Source organism: Penicillium pulvis, assembly GCF_028828015.1.
Source record: "Penicillium pulvis strain IBT 33274 chromosome Unknown scaffold_8_segment0_segment0, whole genome shotgun sequence".
In the NCBI taxonomy this organism is placed as follows: domain Eukaryota; kingdom Fungi; phylum Ascomycota; class Eurotiomycetes; order Eurotiales; family Aspergillaceae; genus Penicillium; species Penicillium pulvis.
The window spans coordinates 3,259,079-3,278,740 of record NW_026643080.1 but is presented as its reverse complement, the minus strand read 5'-3'; the positions used below and the strand labels follow the sequence as shown (position 1 = coordinate 3,278,740).

Below are 19,662 nucleotides of genomic sequence, written 5' to 3'. Positions count from 1 at the left end.
GGGATCAAGGCAATGCACGCATTTAGATGCTCAGTGCCCACTTTAACCGCTCATAAACAAAGAAAGCGGTGGCTGCCATAGGAACAACCTTCATATAGCCAATAGTTAAGCCAACCCAGAAACCGCGGAATCCACGCTCAAGCCAGATCTTGCGGCCTGTTTCGATAATTCCGAACCGGGTGCCATTCCCGACTGCACCGCCGACCTGCATTCGTCGTCGGATAACTTCAAGTGGATATGAGGAGGTTTGAGAGACAAGACCGGCAACGGCACCTGAGAATAATTCCGCGGCGGCTGTTAGTTGAGGTCGTCGAGAGGTCTTGTTGGAAGATGTGACTTGTGAGTCGGGGATGGTGGTGTATTGCGCCACTGACGGATCACGAAGCCAGTCACCGACAGTGTCGTGTGTGAGGAACGACATGCCCGCGTAGGGAAGCATGCCAAGGATGGTTGGGGCGAAGCCACGGTAGAAATTCGCAAAGCCTGAACGTGGTACGGCCGAGTTCACGGCTGAAGAGACGGTTTCGGCGGCGGCGACGGTGGAAGAGGGTGCTTTGGATGTTGCGGCTGCGCCCGTAGAGGGGGGGATAACGTGTTCATTGTAGATTTGGCGACAGATACCTCTTAATGATGACCGTGATGATTGCTTAGTTTCGAAGGCGAGCCGTACTCGGACCAGTTCTAGTGGGTATGTGAAAAAGACGGACGTGATACCGGCCATACTACCGGATATCAAGCGGCGAAAGGCGGTTTCTTTATCGTGGGAGGGGATCACGATAGCACGAATCTGCTCATAGGCAAGGAATTTAATTGCGGCGTAGGGAAAAATTCGAAGGAGTGTGGCTGAGTGGCCTTTGAAGAGGCCGCGGGTGCCTTCATGGCGCTTGATGTCCCGGATGGCAGCCGCCAGGCCTGCCCAGCTGCCTGTATATTTGGCAAATTGTGGATTTGAGGCTTGGAAAAGAATCTTGACTCGGTCGAGTGGCGCAACGACAGTTTTGGCCTGTGTTTTCCAGAAACTCAAATCAGTATTCTGCTCTTTTGTTTTTCATATTTCTAAAGCAGGCGTGCTCGACGATTCTCGCGCACTTACCGCACAACCAGCCAGTCCTCCAGCTAGACCACTTCGCAAGATATAGTCCAAACTCCGCGTCTTGACCGGACTACCAGTTTTTTGTCCATCTGCACTTGTATTGAGGGTCTTCTTCAGGGCCGTGCCACCTGCAATGGGGCCCGCCGATTGTGAATGTGCGATCTCACTCATCTGCGGGTTGTGCTGCGGACTTGATTCCGCACTAGTTTTGAAGGGATAGTGAGACTGCGTAAAGATGGGGTCCCGATTCGCATGATCTGTCGCGCCGGTCGACATGAAAGAGATGTGGTGAGACCGAGGCTGGGGGCAAAAAAAGAGGGTCTGGGGAAAACGGTCTTCCCCCCTCGTGACTCTCGGCGATAGCCCGGCAAGAAAAGCTTGGGGTTTCCTCGGGCTAACGGCTGATCCTCAAATTACACTACTCAGGTCGTGCAGGTATTTAACAGTTGCTTGACAAGTGATACAATGAACAAGAGTATTGGAATAATTTAAGGATAATACAAAATTGAAACTTGGGAATGGGGTAAGAATATGGGGCTCATAAGGGCAGAGGCGACAATGACGCACCGCGAGTAGCCGAGGGAAATGTACGGACCGAGTGCGGCAGAAAAAGAACCCGACGAGTCCCGAGCGGTGCAATAGTAAGCGATTGGCTATTGGTCTATATGTGCATCCTATATGTATCTCCCCTCGTGATCTGGAACTAAGAATGATGAACCAAAAAGTGAAATATTGTAGAATGAAAACCTCCTCGACTCCCCCCATCTCCAAAAATGCACGGAATGTATACAGATCAACCGATCCCGATAGAGAAATAGAAGAGAAAGAAAGAAACAATAATACACCTTAAAAAGGCAAAAAGTCGTGGTCGCGTGATCTGGCCAAGGCAAACCAAAAGAAAACAGCCGAGTTATCCTCGACGCGAACCCCGTCGAGTCAGGGGTTTGCCTCGAGTGGCCTTAACCTCGCGCATATCATCGGTGTTCCGCTTGCGCTTGGCTGGTCGGTCAGGGTCGACATGAAGGTGTCCGATCTCAGTTAGGGCAGCCGTATTCCTCCAACGAAGACAACGAAGACGGTGTTCGTTGACGTCCACGTACGTCTTGGTACGCGTGGTGACCCGCTTAGTGGGCATTTCCTCAGACTCAGCCCGCTCGGTGTTCTCGGACAGGTAGGCCTGGCGGTGCTTCATGTATTTAACAATGTATCCCTTCTGCAAGTGAAGTTCCTTTAGTAGCTTGCATTCGCGGTTGCCTCGTGGATCCAGCCATTCGATCAGCGACTCAACCGAGTCCGGGTCATCATAGTAACCCCATTCGCGGGCATTCGACACATGGGTAGACCCTTCCTCGTGCTTCTTGCGCTCGGCCGGAGTGGTCTGGAAGTGCTTGTGGTACTGTTTGCGTTGTTCATCCGTCAAGTTGATGAAGCCGTCGCTTTCCAGCTCGTCAGGGCCCTGCACCCAAAGGCGGCCATTGGCGTATCGAGCCTCAGCAGTCGAGCTGTTCGGCATGCCTTCAAATGGCATGGCGTTGCGCTCAAACCACCAGTACCGATTGCAGAAACGATCCAATCCGAGGCATCGGGTCCGGGGGCAGTCAGCCTCACGCAAATCATTGTCCACGGTTTCGATCTCCTCCTCGGCCTTAGCGATCTTGGCTTTCAGCTCGTCGATCTTCTTGAGGACTCGCTGGTACTGCTTAGTACCCTTGGGCTGTTTGGCCAGCTGCTCTTTGCGTTCTCGCTCCACCTCTTGCCTCCGCTTGCGTTCAAGGGCACGATCAACTCCACCACGAAGGGCACGTGGTCTAGGCGTATCCTCATCCTCTGATTCCATGGGGATCTCGGAATCACCCTCGATTCCAGTCATTTTCGAATCGTCCATGTTCTCCCCTTCCAGTTCCGGTAAGGGAGACGGTGACTTTTCAGGTTCCGGCTGGAGCGCCTTTCGCTCCTGGTGCAACTGACGAAGTTCAGTTAACCTGGTAAAATGTTAGTTGAGAAGATTCTTTCACAAGAGCATATGTACGAGCATATGTACTTACAATACTTTGCGGGCCTTCTGATGTTCGATCTTCTCTTTACGGAACTCCGTCATCTGGTTACTACATTCCTCAAGATAGTTCCGAATCGCCTTGGTCTCAAGACAAAGCATGGTCATCATTTGAAGAGCCTTGACACGCAAATTAATATCAAGAGTGCGGTATTGTGCCTTGGCAGTCCGCTGGGTCGGTGGTTCATCGAGCGGGGCGAGGTGTTTTAGGATGTCGTTGCAGGTCTTTTCAGAGCGAGGACGAAGAGATAATTGATGCAGGAGGCCAATCATGACAACCTCCCATCCACCATTGCGGAAGTCGCGTTTCCGCAGGCGATCAATCCACCCGTACTTCTCGAACATTTCAGCAGCACGATGGATGCGCTCCTCTTCAGGCTCCTCCTCGACAATTTGTGCCTTCAAACTCTCTGCTTCTTTCTTGGCGAGGCTTCCCCTGGTAGTCATGCGAGGTGCCTTCTCCGGCTGCTCCTCATCTTCCTCTTCTTCTTCATCTTCATCATCCTCTTCGGAGTCATCGGAATCCTCCGTGGGGAAATCTGGAAGAGAGATCTGGATTGCGCCGCCTTGGTCTTCTGAGTTGACAAGCTTCTTCAGAATGGCACAGTGCAACTCGACCAGCAACTCACAATCCATCTCTTCTGATGAAAAGCGCATGGCTTGAACATAGTCGTCGAACGTGAATGAATCCAGCTGGAACACCTCACAGTAAACATTGAGGGTATCCCATGTCTCGAGAAGCAATCCGACGGATTCCGGTTCCAAGTCATCGGGCAGAAGGTCTTCTCCTCCATCCTCCTCCGACTCGCCTAGCATCAACAGCTTCAACGTGGGACGAGGGTTCTTATCATGAAGGGGAGCAAGTTCGAGATCCTCAATGGGGTATCTGACAGGTGGTGGTGATAGAGGTCTCGATTCATTTTTAATAACAACCGCAGGAGGAGGCATTTTCTTGTCACCGACCAGCGGCGGTTTGGTTGGGCGGAGTGGGTTGTTCGGTGACAGAAACGAAGGATTCCCGTTCAGCGACCGCTGATATTCTTGATACTGAGCTTCTCTCGATCTGGCCGTATCATTTGCTGAAAACTTCGATTTCTGGCCCTTGACAGCTGGCTTCAATTCAGGCAATTGTTGGGACGAGAAGAATCCAAAAAAGCCATCCTGGTCTGCCTTCTTCATCGCCTTCTTCTCCGCGACCTTCGCGCCGTACTGCAAGTGCTTGGGGACCTCTGTAGAGATTTTGTATTCCTCTGCAATCGACGCCTTCACCAGCCAGGGCGCACCGGTCCATGACTCTCGAGTAACATTGTTCTTAATAAAGCCGCGCAGCATCAACTTTGTAAACGACTTGCGATCACGCGTGATATGATCTTGGTCCAGCAGCGCTTCCTCATTGGGACGGTCTGAGATCTTTACCAAATACCGAGCATACGCAGGGGTCTTGATAGTCCCGTCAGCAAAAAGCTGTTCAGCAAAGTTGGCCTTGTCCCTGATGGTGCCGTGAAGTCTGGTACTATCCTGTAGCAGGATGACGACAGGCTCTCCGGGGTAAAAATCCTGCTTGAATTCCTGAAATTGCTGTTAGTCTATCTGTATGGGCGTTTTTTAGTCGATCGTTTCATCTTACTTCATATACTTCGTCCACTTTAGATAAAAGGAGGAATTAGCTTAGTCGCGGTATACAGTAGAGCGTCACAGGACATACCCAGATTGTCAACCCGTGAGGTTGTCGCGAATTGGATTCGACGCAAAATCGGTTCCTTCAAAGCTTCGGGGAAGCTGTTGTTCACCTCGCGCGACTCTTCCATCTACTCGAGAATGAGCCCCCGTCTCTCATCCACCAAGCCCCAAATGCCATTGTAGCCACCTACCTCACTTCGATAAGCTTCAAAAAAGTTCAATCCCGAATGACCGGTGATTTCACAAATGAACCGACGTTGTTTATAAAAGTCCATGCGCTGGAGGTACGGCTCATAGCTCATGAAGACCTCGCTGGTCTCTGGGATAACCCAGACCTAATGTGGTATTAACAAGATTGTACTTTCAATCCCGGGGGTATGGGCGACACGGGTGTACCTCGGAATTGTCATCTTCAATGACCGGCCGTGGCAGGTATTGGACCGGCTTTCGTTTAAATAGTACCTGGGTTTGCAATTTTAAGCAACTGTTCCACCGTCATGTATGGTTCCGCCGCCAGTATTCTGAACGATGGAAGCCAAGTGTATATGATCGCATACCATTATATCTTAAATGTCGTGCCGACACGCGCCGGGCTACCGGGGAAGGTTGTGAACAGCTTCGAACATGAACCAACTAGAATAGCACGCGACGTCAGTTAGCGAATTGCGTCCGATCATGCGGGAAAAGGTCCACTATTGTAAGAAGTATGGAACAAGTATGGAACAAGTAGAGATAACAAGAGAATGGTGATAGAAGGTGTATAACTGGAAGTAATTCTACTTCATGTGGTTGGAACTCGTCGAGAAGATGGTCGAGGCGACCAGGGCCAAAGCGGGTGAACCGCGAAGGCGTGACGATAGAATCGAGGCGGACTTACCGGAGAAACGCGTGTTGGATAGCCGTGCAGTTCCAGTAACCAAAGCTGGAACAAGGGTGGTGGTAGAGATCGGATGGTGGACGCGCAAGTCGCGTTGAAGGAGAATTGAGGGAAGGAGAGAAAGCAGAAAGTCGAAAGGTTGAAAGGCCTAAAAGAGGAGGAAGCGGTAGATCAACCGCGAATCGGCGGTGGACGCTGATTGGCGGAGAGGAGGAGCAGCGGGAAGTCAAAAGCCCAGCAGAAAAACCGCTTTTGCTTCTCTCGGGACCCTCCTCGCCCTCCTGCCCCGTTGCCCGCGCTTGTTGTCTTCCCCCTGTCACTCTTCCCACCATCAACCCTTGTATTTACCCTCTTTCGAGTCGTCGTGGCGCAGAGAATTTTGTCAATAATCATTTGTTATATTTTATCTTCCTAGTCCCTGGTTTTCTGCGGTTATCAATTGATCTCCTCGGGCCACCTCTCCGACAACTAGGGTCATGTCGCAACAGTGACTGTCATATACACCCAAAATATTATGGTTCCCCACCACCATCCTGTTTTAAGCTTACCAAAAGTAGAAGATAGTATTTCTCGATTTCTTTCTCATTATTACGACTATCTCATTCTTTCAGATAGCTCTGGTCCAATTTGACAGGGCAGCACATTTGTTCGATATCTACGAAGGCCCACCGCCACAGATTGATTATCTGTTATCTATGATAACCAAATAAGGACTTGACAATATGGTTTTCTCTATTAAAGAAAGGTCAGATATTGAATGGCTTTTACTGGCTTTTCTAAACATACGACAGAAAGACAGTATTTCATGACTAGAGATTGTTCTCGAGCTTCGCACATCTTTTTCTAGCTCCGTTAAGACTCCAGGGGCTTTTTCTGGATATCAATATAGCCTCATAGACCAAGCAATCCTTCTTTGGATTATGTATGGACATTCTTCCACAGGAGGTCTTAAAGTTGAAGATGTGGGTTCGGCGTCGCAAACATCCCCACTGGAAGCCTGAGGCTATCAACAGATGCTCTCCAATTCTTTAGGCTGGGAAAGCTGTGTTCATGATCCTATACTGATACTTTCCTGGCCTCGGGACCCGAAATGACAAAATAATATCTTGATTAATTTAACATGTTCATTTACCCCACAGACTACGTCGTTGCCTACCTTGGTATATTGCAGAGTCTTCTAGCCAATCAACGCGAGTCAAGTCCAGGTCCTTTCATCTTATAGATTCTCTTATCTCAGAGGAAATCAAGTTGTTCATTGGTAAGTTCATGCGTCGATGACAAAGTCGAGGAATTGCCTAGTGACCCACGTTCCTCCATTCAAAGTCGGATCAATTATTCGGAAATGATATCTTCACATATCTACATGGAACACCCCAATCATATAATCCGTTTTTTCCTATTCCATCTTGTATATTGGTAAAATCCTCTCTTTTACCAAAAAAAAAAAAAAAAAGTGTGGCTTGTGATGAATCTTTTGAAACGGGTTGAAGCCCCTGCCAGATAAATATATATCCTAAGGTTCTATGCATATATACCCCACAATCCTAAAACCTGGAAATGGTGAGGCCTTCAAGTTGAATCAAACAGAATGCTTAGTTCATATATTTATTGCTCAAAAGTGTACCGCCCCAAAGGAAATTCGTTACCATTCTCAATAATTCTACATATTTGTATTTTGACCGCATCCTGCAGCATGCATGGATCTGAAGTGGGACTAACCCCGTTGGGTATAGTGCGGGATAGGCTCCGTGCGGTTCCAGGTTTAAGTGGGTCTGGCCCACGTGGTCTGCCAAACAATGCAAACACCCTACATCATTGTCTCTGCGAGAGCGTGTGCTAAGGTATGTCCTGGATTCAATACTTGATATACATTTAGATTATATGGCCTTGAACTGAAGAAGACCTCGGAAAAGTATTCCTGAATTTGTGAGCAGTTGGTCTTCGTTTCAATCCAAGCTCAACATCTGGAGCAGTATTATAGAAGTGGGATCTAGACGGGCAGATAGAGTACTAATGTTGGGTCGATCTTTGAGAGTAATGGTTGGAACGAAAAGAACATGGAAAAGAGGATTATTTCCTCATGGGCTTGCTATCTATAGGGAATAATAACGATGAATGAAGCCTAGTCAGAATGGAGCTAGAGAGGCGTTTACAACCAACACGGTTTCGATGGCCGCACTTTTCTACCTATGCAGGGACAATTAATTTTCCCAGAGGTGATAGACTAATTTTCCACCATTAAAACTTCCATGTCCATGTGAATAGTCGATTGCGACAGCCATTCCAAGGAAATGAAGAGCGGGGTAGTGGAGGGGCGATTCGGAGGTCTGCAGAAGTCGAACTAGAGCCAAGGATGGGCAGCTAAAAGTGTATGCTTAAACAATTTCATAGCTTGATTAATAGTATGTTGATGACTGTGAGTGGTGAGAGAATTCTGGCGAGCCTCGGAGTTGGTAAATATGCTGGCGAACGACGGTCGGAATATCGAGTCAAGCTAAGCCTAGGAAGGCATAGTCAGACGCCCGGGAAAATTGTATGAAATGCGTCCAATGATGAGCAGCTTCAGGGATTAAAGGCTGCTTATGTTGATGTCAAGATCAAGTCCGAGAGGGAAAGGAAGCTCCTCCGCACCGGAGCTGGTCACGTGCACATGCGGAGAACAAATCAGGAGAAGGCCAGGTATCAACAGCCTCACTAGCGCAGGGCAATCTATTCCGCATGGACTTCACAGACGTCGGCATCCGACACACCATTCTTAACAGTCTCCAACTGCATCATTTTATTGATTTTTCTCCCTCGGCTGCTGCCATTGCTAAGGAAGCTCGCCTTTGCGTGATTGCTATTGTGGCTGGGTGGATCACTACTCGTGTCGTGTCTAGTCTCTGTGAACTTCCCCGGAGATCGGCATCGTGTGAACATTGTGACTCCAGTCGTCCGAAAGGCTCTAGAACTGAATAATTGATATAGACTGGTATACTACCCACACACAGGAGTTGTTTATATTGCATTGTCCCTGGAGCCAGAACCTTCTCGTCTTTACCAACATCCAATCCATACGCATCTGTCCTTCATACTGCCACAATGAAGACATTTACTTCAATCGCATTGCTTGCTGCAGGCGCTACAGCTCAGGTTATTGAGGGTGCAAGCTTTGGCTTTGGCAAAACGTATGGAATGTGCTCTCTACTTTCTGGTCTCATCTTGTCTAACCGCTTCGACTAGTATTTCCCCAAGCCGAGACTCGATTCCAGGATGGAACATTAATGGAGAGGGCTTTGACACATCTTTGGTGAGTGTTATACAGCTATGATGGTGTTTACTTCTAACATTTGTCTAGCTATCCGACAAACTCATCCTAACCCCTCCCTACCCCGGAAACGTGCGAGGGTCAGCCTGGGCCCAGAACCCGTACGTGACACCCCCTTAATCGAAGCATGGAGAATATACTGAAGACGAGGCAGTATTTCGCAGTCTGAATGGGCCGCCGAGTTTCAATTTCGAGCTACTGGCCCCGAGCGAGCTAGCGGAAACCTCCAGTTATGGTACACAAAGGATGGTCAGGCTCGCGTTGGCACATCTAGCATCTATACTGTGGGCCCCTTTGATGGATTCGCCCTGGTGATTGATACACATGGTGGAAGGGTACGCTTTGATCCAAACAAACTCATTGGATAATGGCTGATCAGCTTATAGGGTGGAAGTATTCGTGGATTCTTGAATGATGGAACAACAGATTACAAGACCCACCGCAGCGTCGATAGCCTGGCATTCGGGCACTGTGACTACGCATACCGAAACTTGGGTCGTCCCTCGGTGGTGAAGCTCAAGCACACCAACTCGTTCTTCGAGGTCACCGTGGACGACAAAGTCTGCTTCTCGACCGACAAGGCATGCGCCCATCTCCCAAAGGCGTCTAATGAATGTTACTAACTGTAAGTAGGTCGGTCTCCCAGCCGGAAACACCTTCGGTATCACGGCTGCCACCCCCGAGAACCCCGACTCCTTCGAGATCTTCAAATTTGTCCTGGAATCCGCGACCGGCCAGACTATACCTCAAGGAAACCCCCAGCAAGAGCAGCAGCAAGAGCAGCAGCCCATTGCAAGCCAGAACACCCCACCGGTGGTCCAAGCAGGTTCTGAAAAGGACTACTCAGCCCAATTCTTCGATTTGGGCAACCGCATCCAGCTCCAGAGCAAAGCCACCAACGGCATCGCCCAGGATATCAAGGCGCTGGTGACGAAGAGCGAGTCCCGCCACGGCGAGATCCTCCGCAACACCGTATCAAAGGACCAGTTCAACTCCCTCGATAACCGGCTTCAGCGCATCGAGACGCTGCTCCAGAATATTCAGCGAGACTTGGAGGGCAAGGACTACAGCAGTAACTTCAACAAGCTCCACGATACTCTGCGGTCTTCGCATCTCAGCTTGCGGGAGAATCTGCAGGATCACTTCCTCAATGGTCAGTTGTTTGAAATTAGAACCGTCGCACGAGGTCATATACTGACTTATTAAACCTCCAGCCATTACTGCTTCGTCTCCTCGTATGGGCTTCTTTATTTTCCTGGTCATTGCATTCCAGGTTCTCCTCGCCGTGTCATACGTGGTTTACAAGCGTCGCCGCGCCAACATGCCCAAGAAATTTCTATAAAGGGTTCGCCATCGCGCTCGGAAATTTTCTTTCAGCAAAAAGCCTTTCGATCCGGATTTTTGCACCGCCTTATTGCATACGATTTCTCTTCAATGAGTTGCGTGGCAAAATGTGAAATGAGATCTCGTTTTGTTCTTGCGTTTCGTTTCTTAGCTCTGATGTTCCCCTTTGCCTCTGGTTTGGCGCTAGGCTCTTTTGTACGCCGATTCTCGGATTTCTCATGTTCATGTAAAGTACGAATCTAGCAATTTCTATTTTATTTGATCATCATGAAGGTTGTAATTGCAAAAACCATTGTGTTTTGTGTTTTAAAAGATGAACAAAAAAATCGGAATCGAAATCGAGTCGAAAATCAAATCACGGAATCGATGAAATGGATGTATCGTATCCATTTTTTTGGGGGCCCATGCTATCGTACAAAGGAATCTTTCGAATATGCGCCGTCCCATGCTCACATGACAATTTCGCAGATCAGTAAAAAAAGCGAGAAAAATGCAGAGTTTGGAAAGAAAGAACGAGACAAAAAAGCGGAAAAAACCCCGGCCCCGGATAACAATGAGGAAAAAAAGGGCAAAAACAAGAAAATGAGTAAAGCTAAGGAAAAATGGCGGAGAAAGTCAGGCAGCAGGCTTGATCGTGGGGGATTCCTTGGTTTCCTTCTCGGCCTCGACAGCCGGTGTTTCGTCGGCTGGCTGTTCAGGCTGGGAAGATTGAAGGGGGGTAGATTGTTGTTGGCCACCATGGAGCATATCGAGGAGAGCGTCTGCAGCACTGATCTCTCGGTCTCGAGAATCTCCAGCTCGAACATGCTGGGCCTCAGATTCGCAAAGAGATTCAAAGTTCTGCATCCATTCCTCAGAAGCATTGCCGCCATTTCTAGCCAAGTCCTTAACTGCAAGCGTAGTAACGGCGACCATGCGCCTCGCCAGGCGCTCAGCGACTTCTTTGTTGGTATTCTTGCGATCTTCCTTAACAGCGGATACAAAATCCATGATCATGTCCCCAGGAGGGAAACGAAGGCGATCTGCCCGCCAGTCGTCGTCAAACGTGGAATCCCGGTCATAACTGGTGTTGGGCTCTGCATCTACCAGGAGTAAATTCCGGGGACGACGAACACGACGCTCCTGAACATTGCCATCGACGATTTTTATGGCGAGCAGATCCTCCGGCGTGACGTGGTTGGGACACATCCACCCGGCAACAGGGTTAGGGGGGATGGCACGGGGAGGATCAAGACAATCCATGTGAAAACGGCAAGGACAGTAGTCACATTTGATTATGGGGCGCACATTGTCCGTGGACTTGCCACATTTGTTGCAAAGGATCACATGCCCGTTTTCCATTAGCTTGAGCAGGCTGGGATCGTTGTAGGCCGGTGTCAAGGTTCCGGGCTTCGCTGGCTTAGTCAGACGTGGAATGTGGGGAACGGTCTGGAAGAAGCGCTGTTTCTTGCATGGGGACGAGTCACCAGGACCATTCGCATCTTCGTCTTCTGAGTCGCCAAGATCATACTGGACTACTTCACCGACACCAGCAAAGTACTCCTTAATCTCGGTGGGGGGACAATAATCGGATTTTTCGAGGGTGTCGGCTGCGAGGATCGCAAAGGTGAACTCATGCTGAGCATCGCAATTCGGGCAAAACCACTCATCCTTGAGGGAATTCTTGTTGGCAGTCTTCACACATTTGAAATGGAAGGCATTTTCACAGGTGTCACAGCACAGTAACTTGCCACCACCACCGCACCAAGCGCAGTTGTCGATGTTTTCTGCGTCGTTGTCCCTGTAGAAAGCCAAAGTTAGTCTCGAGGTGATCAGGGAAATGCACAAAAAATAGGGGTCTCACGAACTTCGAGTCAGGTCGGAACCGGGCCATCCAATTCTGCCGCCAATCTTTCAAAGCAGGCCGTTTGGTGCTAGCATTTGAAAGGGACCGAGATCGATTGTTCACAGGAACAGGAGACTTTGGAGTGGAGGTCTTTTTCTGTTTCTTTGAGGCTGGAGCTTTGCCTTTATCTTGATCCTGCTTCTTCTGTCGCTCCTTTCGCTCTTCAGCACGCTTGGAGCGTGGGGAAAGGTCTGGCACAGGAGGTGCGTCAACGTCTTTGTCCGGCTCATCCGGCTGGATCTCTGGGTCGGGAAGCTCAGGGCGGATGGAGCTGGGCTTCACAGGGATTTCCTCAACATTGGCCTCCTTGGCAAAGCGAGCACGCTTGTTGCGCATCTTCTCACCCATGGCTGGGTCTGTTTCCCACTCGTGTCGGCGCTTGAAGGAGTTTTCGTTGACACGAACTGGTTTCTTTGGGCGTTTGTAAGGAGCTGTGTTTGTTTTCCCATTCACAAATAGTTCTTCAAGTTTGGGGCCACTTGTGTCCCGGTAGATGTCAGAAACTTTGAAAGAGGGCTTGCCTGGCTCTGCTGCGACAGACTTTGCAGAGGACAAACTGGAACTGCTGTCTGATTCGTATTCAGGGCGAAGCTCCACCTGAGCACATTTTGTACTGAACTCATTGTACCATAGATTGGCCTCTTGCACTGAGTGACTGAGTATTGTGCGTAGTGCGAGTTCAAGTCGGTGATCCTTATTCTCCCGGCCGATGTTATGAATCAACGCCAACTTAAATTCGTCGCTTTTGACTTCAGACCAGAAGTAGGTAAGACTTAATGCAACATCGTCATCACCAATGACCTTTGAATGAGAAATAGCGTTCTCTAAGATCTTTTTGAGCTGAGGAACGTCATAAACGTCGGATGCCGGCTGAGGGATGTGATTTAATACATCGATAAAGTTACGACCAGTAGTAGACTTATCAGCTTCTGAAGCCATACCAGCGTCTGCTACAGCTGTAGCTGGAGGTGATTGTGTCTGGTGTAAGGGGGTGTCGGGGTCGGGTGCGGAAAGAAGAGTGTCGGGCACCGTTAAGATCGAGTCGGTCAAGACCTCGTCAGCGGGGGTCTGGACGGGGGTCTCTGCCGGAGAAAGGGATGGGTGTGCTGTCGAAGGAGGTAGAAGATGGAGATCAAAGGCCTCGGAAACCGGTGTCGCTAGATTTGTTTTATCTGGGTCGTCTCCATTCACTTCTCCATTCACTGTGACACCCATATCCCTTCTGACCATCTTCTCAATGGAGCTCTTAAGTGCCGCTGGATTCACTCCCCCTGTGAATCGATCGCCTTGTTTATCAATGCACGAGGCATCTGAGAGCATGGCCTCCTCCGCGGTTGGTGTTATAGGGGTGTCGGTGGTCATGAAGTCTCCCTCCTCCTCATCAGTGTCCCCCACCCACTTAGTGACCTTACGGACATGCTTAGGAGGTGGCTTCAAGCCGACGCTTTTATACTCTGCGGGAGACGGGTACTGGCCGATCGGTTTCATGATATAGATGGGGTTCTTTTCTGTGCTGGTGGAATCGGCATTGGCCTCAGTCGGGCGCGCGCGTGCGACCGGGGGGTCCTCCCATACAGTCTCAGAGGACTTTTTTGGTTCAGTTATTGGCGCATTGCCAGTGTGCGCGGAATAAGCGCGTTTCAGACGCGGTTTAGGTACTGATAGCTTGCGCTGCGTCGCGGGTTTCGCGGATTGAGAATTAGCCCGGCGACTGGATCGAGTCAAGTAGCCCATCGCGGTAGGCGGAAATCACCTGCTAGGGTTAGCGCCACGCCCGTCCGTGCCCTAACTATGACTTGGCATTTGAGGACTTGATCACTCACATTTAGCTTCAATGTTAATTTGATTGTAAGATTTATGTCTCATGTGTTCAATTGTGACAACTGGGCTACAAACATAATTGTGTCCACTAAATCGTCGACCTTGTTAAGCTGAGTATGGGCACTCTAGGGATAGGGAAAATCAGTAGGAAGTCATGAGAGGTATCTTTAGCCTCACATCTACTGTTTCCACAGAAGAGTTAGTAGGCTTTAAGTGACTCTCATGGGAAGAGTACGAGCGCATGAGCAGACAAAGAAAAAAAAAAGACCTAGTGACTACAGGCATGCCAAGGGAAGGAAGCACATTGTGGACCTTGATCCCTGAGGTCGCCGTTAGTTGATACGACGGAAGAAACTATTCATCAACTATTGTAGAATTCCAAGTAAACTCATGTGAGATCAGATACCCAAGGAGGCACACAGTATGACCCCTCGGTCAAGGTTCTCGTGTTAAAACCTTGAGCGTTTTCGACATACCAATAATTACGCGTAGAAAGAAAAAAGCCAGTTGATTATGCAAAAGTCACTAATTCCAAGCTTACCGTAAAGCGAAGTGGCCCAAATATGACGCTATCATATTTTGAAGTTGGAGCGAAGTTTGGTCATACCACTCCTGTGAACAGTGTTTTTCAAATGGAGCGAAGAACCATTCAGCCTCCACAACGTTCCATCTCCTTCCATATTCCAGAAAGATTGATCATAAAGACCAAATGCTGGCTTTAGCCAAGTTGTACGTAGCTGACACTTGATATGATGTTGTTAGCTAGGTCCATTGCCTTTGCCTTTACCTGGCAACCTTCACGTAGCACTTTTTATATGTGGCGATCTTCGCAATATACCATTCGGGCACTAGGAGTTGATACAGATATAGAGAATATACCTAGTGCATCTTTATCCATGAACAAGCAGATTTGTCGTGCTCATGGAGAGGCTAAACCTTCTCTACCTAGACAAATACCAGAGTAGTGGAGCAAGTCGAGGTTTTATGACCAAATCGCGTTGGAGTTGATGGGCAGCTTGATGTTTTAGCATGGAATGGCTTTAGATGCTCTGATGTAAACACACGGCGGTACCATTCCTCATGGCCCATATGTACATAGTTACGCGCGCAGCAGTTCCACACGTATGTTGCGTCTAAGGAATTCAATCAAGGAAGATCCAAGGCCCCGGAGATGGAATGGCAACGTTTTTCGACTTCATGACTCTGTTGCTAATTACATGGCGCGGATATCAGACAGAAAGTCTACAACTATCATGGTAAGGGTGGGCACAACACCCATGAATGGCATTGTTGCCCGTTTCTCACCCACACAGACATCAGTCATCAGCTATTTTCTGGGGGGTTTTATCGTAGAAGACTCCCGAGATCGTATGGTCCGATTGAAATTTGTTATTGGATATCTTTTTTTTGTATGACTTGAAGACTAGATACCAATATCAAGTCTTATTCCAAATTTAGATCGGAAATAATGCAAATGGAGATCAAGGCAAAGAGCTATAATCAATCCATTTACTCTTCACCGGCGGTGGTGGTCTTCTTCTTCTTGCTCTTGCTCTTCTTGTTGCCGGTAGAGCGGGCCAGGGGCTGCTCGAGGATCTTAAGGATCTCCTCATCCTCGATCTTCTTGTCAGACTTGTACAGCTCCAGGTCAATGGGAGCAGGGGCGGCAAGCTTGGTGAGACCGTTCTTGGTGATGGCTACAATATTATTAGTAAACTTTATTCGTTTTGTAGGACTAGGTAATTAGAAACTTACCAATGGTAGAGAGCAGGCGAGAGACGGGGGAGCCGTCAGTCTCACCAGCGGGCTCGTATTGGCGCAGGACACCGCCACGAACACACTCAACAACACCGACCTTCGCGGACTTCTCGTCGTCAAGCTGGCGCAAGCTGAAGGGGAAGGTACCGAACTTCTTGACAACCTCAGAGAGGGTTTGGCGGGAGCTGGGACGCTTCAGACCGTAGGTGGTGGTGGTACGGCGGTGCAGGGTGGTGCGGTGGTCGAGGTTCTTGACCTTACCGGATCCCAAGCTGAGGCCGACCTCAACACCCCAAACCTCACCAACATCGGGGACACCCTCGCCACGGACACCTTCGCCGGGGACCAGGATGATCTTCTTGTTACCCTCAATCTCGTTGCGGTCGAACATCCAGCTGGTAGTGTTCTCAACAACCTTGCAGTCGTAAGCCTTGGCAATCTTCTCCAGGAGATCAGACATGTAAGACTGGGTAGGGGGCTTCTTGGCGGCGGCCTTAGCCTTCTCCTCGTCAGTACCCTGGGCCAACAGACCGGCGGGAACCATCAAGCGGAGCAGGAGCTCGTTGGCGTAGTGAGTAGCGACAATAAGGTCAGCCTCACGGCCGGTGATGACCTCCTTGGCGGCGTCCTTCTTGGCGACGACGTGCATGTCACAGACAATAGTTCCGAATCCATCAATCTGGGCACCGAGCTGGATCTTGACGATCTCGCCGGCCTTCAGAGCGATCTCGGCCTCGGCGGCATCGGACACAAGGGGAGTGTAGGGAGTGACATAGGAGCTGGGAGAGACGGTAGTGGGGTGAGAGATACCTTTTTTCCTCAGTTAGATTTCACCGTTCGAAAATTCATATCAAGAAAAAATCAGAAAAATTTAGAACCCACCCTTGGCGATCTTCTTGCCCTTGTAGACCTTGGCGATTTCCTCATCGAGGAGCTGGTCACCCTTCTGGCAAATCTCGACGATCTTCTCGCCCTCAACACACAGAGCTATTGGAAGATGTTAGGTCACATAGCAATGTGAGTTAATGGCGAAGTACAACGTACCAGTGACGGCCTCGAGCACTTTGTGTGAAATGCCGGCAGCGGTCTTGTACTTGGTCAAGGTGTCGGGGTTGTTGAGGGTGTAGTCTGAAAGAGAAATTAAACCAATTAGCTCTGGAAATTTCCTGAAAGTTTGTTGATGTTATCCTAGAGCCCCGCCAAAGCTCTGCGGCTTGTCGGACAGCGATGCCCACAAACGTCAGAGCTTTCTCGGAAGCACCAGTCGTTTACTTACCAACCTCGGGGGTTTGAGTCTCGACCATTGTGAAGTAGGTTGGCCTGGCCGGTAATATAGAGAATCAAAAAAATAACAGGTGGGTATTGACGGTAGATCTGAAATCCACTGGAAGCCTGAGAGGAATGGATCGAGAACAAGTCGTGTGCAGCGAATGAAGCGTTTAGCGTTTAGCGGTAGTGGGGTTATTCACTGTTGCAGCCTGATATGTCAGGCCTGCCGTAGGGTTACGGCCGCAAAGACGTCATGGGTCATGATGACGGTCTATTGGTGCTTTGCTTTCCCCGCTTTTGCAGCTTTGTGGTTGAAATCATGTTAACAGTATCTGCGCAGTCTGCGTGCAGTTTCCATTAGGTACTTACATCCTTTGAGGAGGTCACAAGGGGCCAGCCACGGGCCCAGAACCATACCCCGAGCTTCTCCGCAGATGTAAACACAAATGAACTCCCCTTTCTTTTCCGAGCTTCTGCCTTCCTTTCCAAGATATTAAAGCCTCTTTGCAAATTTTAATCATTTTTTGCCTTTTAGCATTCGAATATTAGCAACATGAGATCCACTCCTACGCTTCCCGTCCGGGTCATGACCCATAACATCCGCTATGCAACCAACTCTCCATTCAAGGGGGAACGGCCTTGGGCCGAACGAAGACAAAATCTTTTGAACGAGTTAAAATTCCATTCCCGTCATTGTAATGAAACATTCATATGCCTGCAAGAAGTTCTTCATAACCAACTTGAGGACATTCGTGCTGGCTTGAACCCATCCAATGTGTCTTTGACCCAAGAGTGGGCATACATTGGTGTCGGTCGGGATGATGGCCACCAAGCGGGCGAATACTCGCCAATATTTTATCAGCCATCGGTATGGGGCTTGCAATCCTGGGAGACGGTATGGCTCTCCGAGACTCCCTTCAAGCCCTCGAAAAGCTGGGACGCAGCCTCTGTCCGGATTGTCACCATTGGCCTCTTCACTCATCACAAGACAGGCAATACAGTCCTAGCCCTGAACACACACCTCGACGATCAAGGATCACGCTCTAGACTCGAGGCTGCACGCATCATCCTATCTAAGATTCGTGATTACCAGCAGGGTCAATTCGGGGGTCTGATCTCAGGGACATTCTTATCCGGAGACTTGAATAGCAAGGAAAAGCAGGAAGCATACGTGGAGTTGACAGACAAGGGTGGCTTGAGTGATACCTATAAGCTGATCTCCGACATGCATCAATATGGGAATCACAACACCTTCACTGGGTTTGGATATGGCAAGGAGCCACCAAAGCGGATTGACTTCATTCTGCTGGCGCCCGACGGGAACCAGGCCTGGAGAGTTGATGGGTACTCGGTGATACCAAACCGGTTCGATGATGAGGTCTATAATTCAGATCATTGCGCGGTGGTCGCCGATCTCACCTTGGTTGGATAGTATGTATATGTAGCGTTTCTGGTAGTTGGACATGATGTTGTGCTTTCCGGGACTAACACAAAATGCGTAGGATCTTCCAAAAACATTCTCCTCGAAAATATTAATTTCGAATTCAAGTAAGACTTATGTCGCATCCACAAGGATCAATTGAGAAAGCTCCAGGCTGCTGAGCTTTCCTTGGATACAATATGGAGCACCCACCGGCAAAGCCCAAATTGCATAATCGGAGCATGCCCACTTCAAACTACAAAGACGAAGCAGCAATGCAGAGTTCAAATAAGACAATAAGGATCAATTTACCGTTGTCCGCCCTGGCGCCATGTTACGTCCGTGGATCATGCACGATAATTCAGGCAATAGCGTAAATCTTATCAAAGTAGAGACTTGTTCCTGCAAGTAAAGGTTGTGAAATACCCCGTTTGCCTGTACACTCATTTGGTTTTCACGTCGATGAGACTGTACACATAAGCTTCTGAACCTCGGAAGTATGAGAGTTGACCCAATAGTTGATGCCTAACTCTGCAGGCATACAGACCTCAGTTGGGGTCCAGGTCACATGACCCCCACATGCCGTCAAATTGGTCCTGGCGCAGCGCCGTCTCCAGCCATAAACGGGCAAAGTATACTGTCCCTGAACGTAGAATCTACTCTTTTCCCGTATATACCCTCCTGAACTCGTATAGAGCACTCTGTGTGGGCGTGGAAGGGCGCGTCGAGCATAGTCCTTGCTTTTTGCCCGGGAGCGGACATCTCGTAATCCTCCCCTTTGAACTGAACTTCTCCCACCCACCCGCGCCTTAAGCGACCGCCACCACAGCCTCTCCAGCATCAGAAGATACAATCGGGAGGTACCGATTATCTTCCCGCGCGAAGCTCCCTGAGCAAAGTGACCTATACTCCGATACCGATCGCTCTCTGCCTGACTTCGCCTGTGCGAGCGCTCGTGACAAGAGTGAGACCATCATCGGCACCCAACCCCCTTTGGCTCTGGTATGTTGTTCTGTTCCTATGGGCTTCGCTGTTTTTCGGCTTCACCAATTCCATGCCATTTCATCTTTCTCCTCGCGCTGCTCAAGTCAGTGGCAGCGTGTCGCCCAGGACATGCGTCCGTCGCGACACGTCCATCGATCGGCGCCAGAACAG

General features: G+C 49.4%; 7 protein-coding genes across 7 annotated transcripts; 3 read left to right on the top strand and 4 right to left on the bottom strand.

Moving 5' to 3' along the window:
- Positions 1-22: 22 nt before the first annotated feature.
- On the bottom strand, positions 23-1,369 carry N7503_010648 (coenzyme A transporter; the record flags this gene model as incomplete). The annotated part of the gene is made up of 2 exons (XM_057070194.1): positions 23-1,003; positions 1,094-1,369. 2 exons carry the CDS (start codon positions 1,367-1,369, stop codon positions 23-25), a joined length of 1,257 nt encoding a protein of 418 aa, XP_056916805.1.
- A 634-nt stretch (positions 1,370-2,003) lies between these two features.
- N7503_010647 (uncharacterized protein) lies at positions 2,004-5,386 on the bottom strand (the record flags this gene model as incomplete). Its single annotated transcript, XM_057070193.1, has 7 exons — positions 2,004-3,075; positions 3,139-4,715; positions 4,774-4,790; positions 4,852-4,954; positions 5,018-5,161; positions 5,223-5,288; positions 5,384-5,386. The coding sequence occupies 7 exons, from the start codon at positions 5,384-5,386 to the stop codon at positions 2,004-2,006; spliced, it is 2,982 nt and encodes a 993-aa protein (XP_056916804.1).
- A 223-nt stretch (positions 5,387-5,609) lies between these two features.
- N7503_010646 (uncharacterized protein) lies at positions 5,610-5,801 on the top strand (the record flags this gene model as incomplete). Its single annotated transcript, XM_057070192.1, has 1 exon — positions 5,610-5,801. One exon carries the CDS (start codon positions 5,610-5,612, stop codon positions 5,799-5,801), a length of 192 nt encoding a protein of 63 aa, XP_056916803.1.
- Positions 5,802-8,784: 2,983 nt separating this feature from the next.
- Positions 8,785-10,352, top strand: N7503_010645 (uncharacterized protein; the record flags this gene model as incomplete). The annotated part of the gene is made up of 7 exons (XM_057070191.1): positions 8,785-8,870; positions 8,926-8,992; positions 9,041-9,111; positions 9,165-9,345; positions 9,397-9,591; positions 9,644-10,163; positions 10,225-10,352. The coding sequence occupies 7 exons, from the start codon at positions 8,785-8,787 to the stop codon at positions 10,350-10,352; spliced, it is 1,248 nt and encodes a 415-aa protein (XP_056916802.1).
- Positions 10,353-10,969: 617 nt separating this feature from the next.
- N7503_010644 (putative PHD finger domain protein) lies at positions 10,970-13,973 on the bottom strand (the record flags this gene model as incomplete). The annotated part of the gene is made up of 2 exons (XM_057070190.1): positions 10,970-12,134; positions 12,202-13,973. The coding sequence occupies 2 exons, from the start codon at positions 13,971-13,973 to the stop codon at positions 10,970-10,972; spliced, it is 2,937 nt and encodes a 978-aa protein (XP_056916801.1).
- Positions 13,974-15,569: 1,596 nt separating this feature from the next.
- N7503_010643 (curved DNA-binding protein (42 kDa protein)) lies at positions 15,570-17,122 on the bottom strand (the record flags this gene model as incomplete). Its single annotated transcript, XM_057070189.1, has 5 exons — positions 15,570-15,757; positions 15,816-16,628; positions 16,701-16,805; positions 16,863-16,946; positions 17,095-17,122. The coding sequence occupies 5 exons, from the start codon at positions 17,120-17,122 to the stop codon at positions 15,570-15,572; spliced, it is 1,218 nt and encodes a 405-aa protein (XP_056916800.1).
- Positions 17,123-17,640: 518 nt separating this feature from the next.
- Positions 17,641-18,519, top strand: N7503_010642 (endonuclease/exonuclease/phosphatase family protein; the record flags this gene model as incomplete). The annotated part of the gene is made up of 1 exon (XM_057070188.1): positions 17,641-18,519. One exon carries the CDS (start codon positions 17,641-17,643, stop codon positions 18,517-18,519), a length of 879 nt encoding a protein of 292 aa, XP_056916799.1.
- Between the last annotated feature and the right edge of the window lie 1,143 nt (positions 18,520-19,662).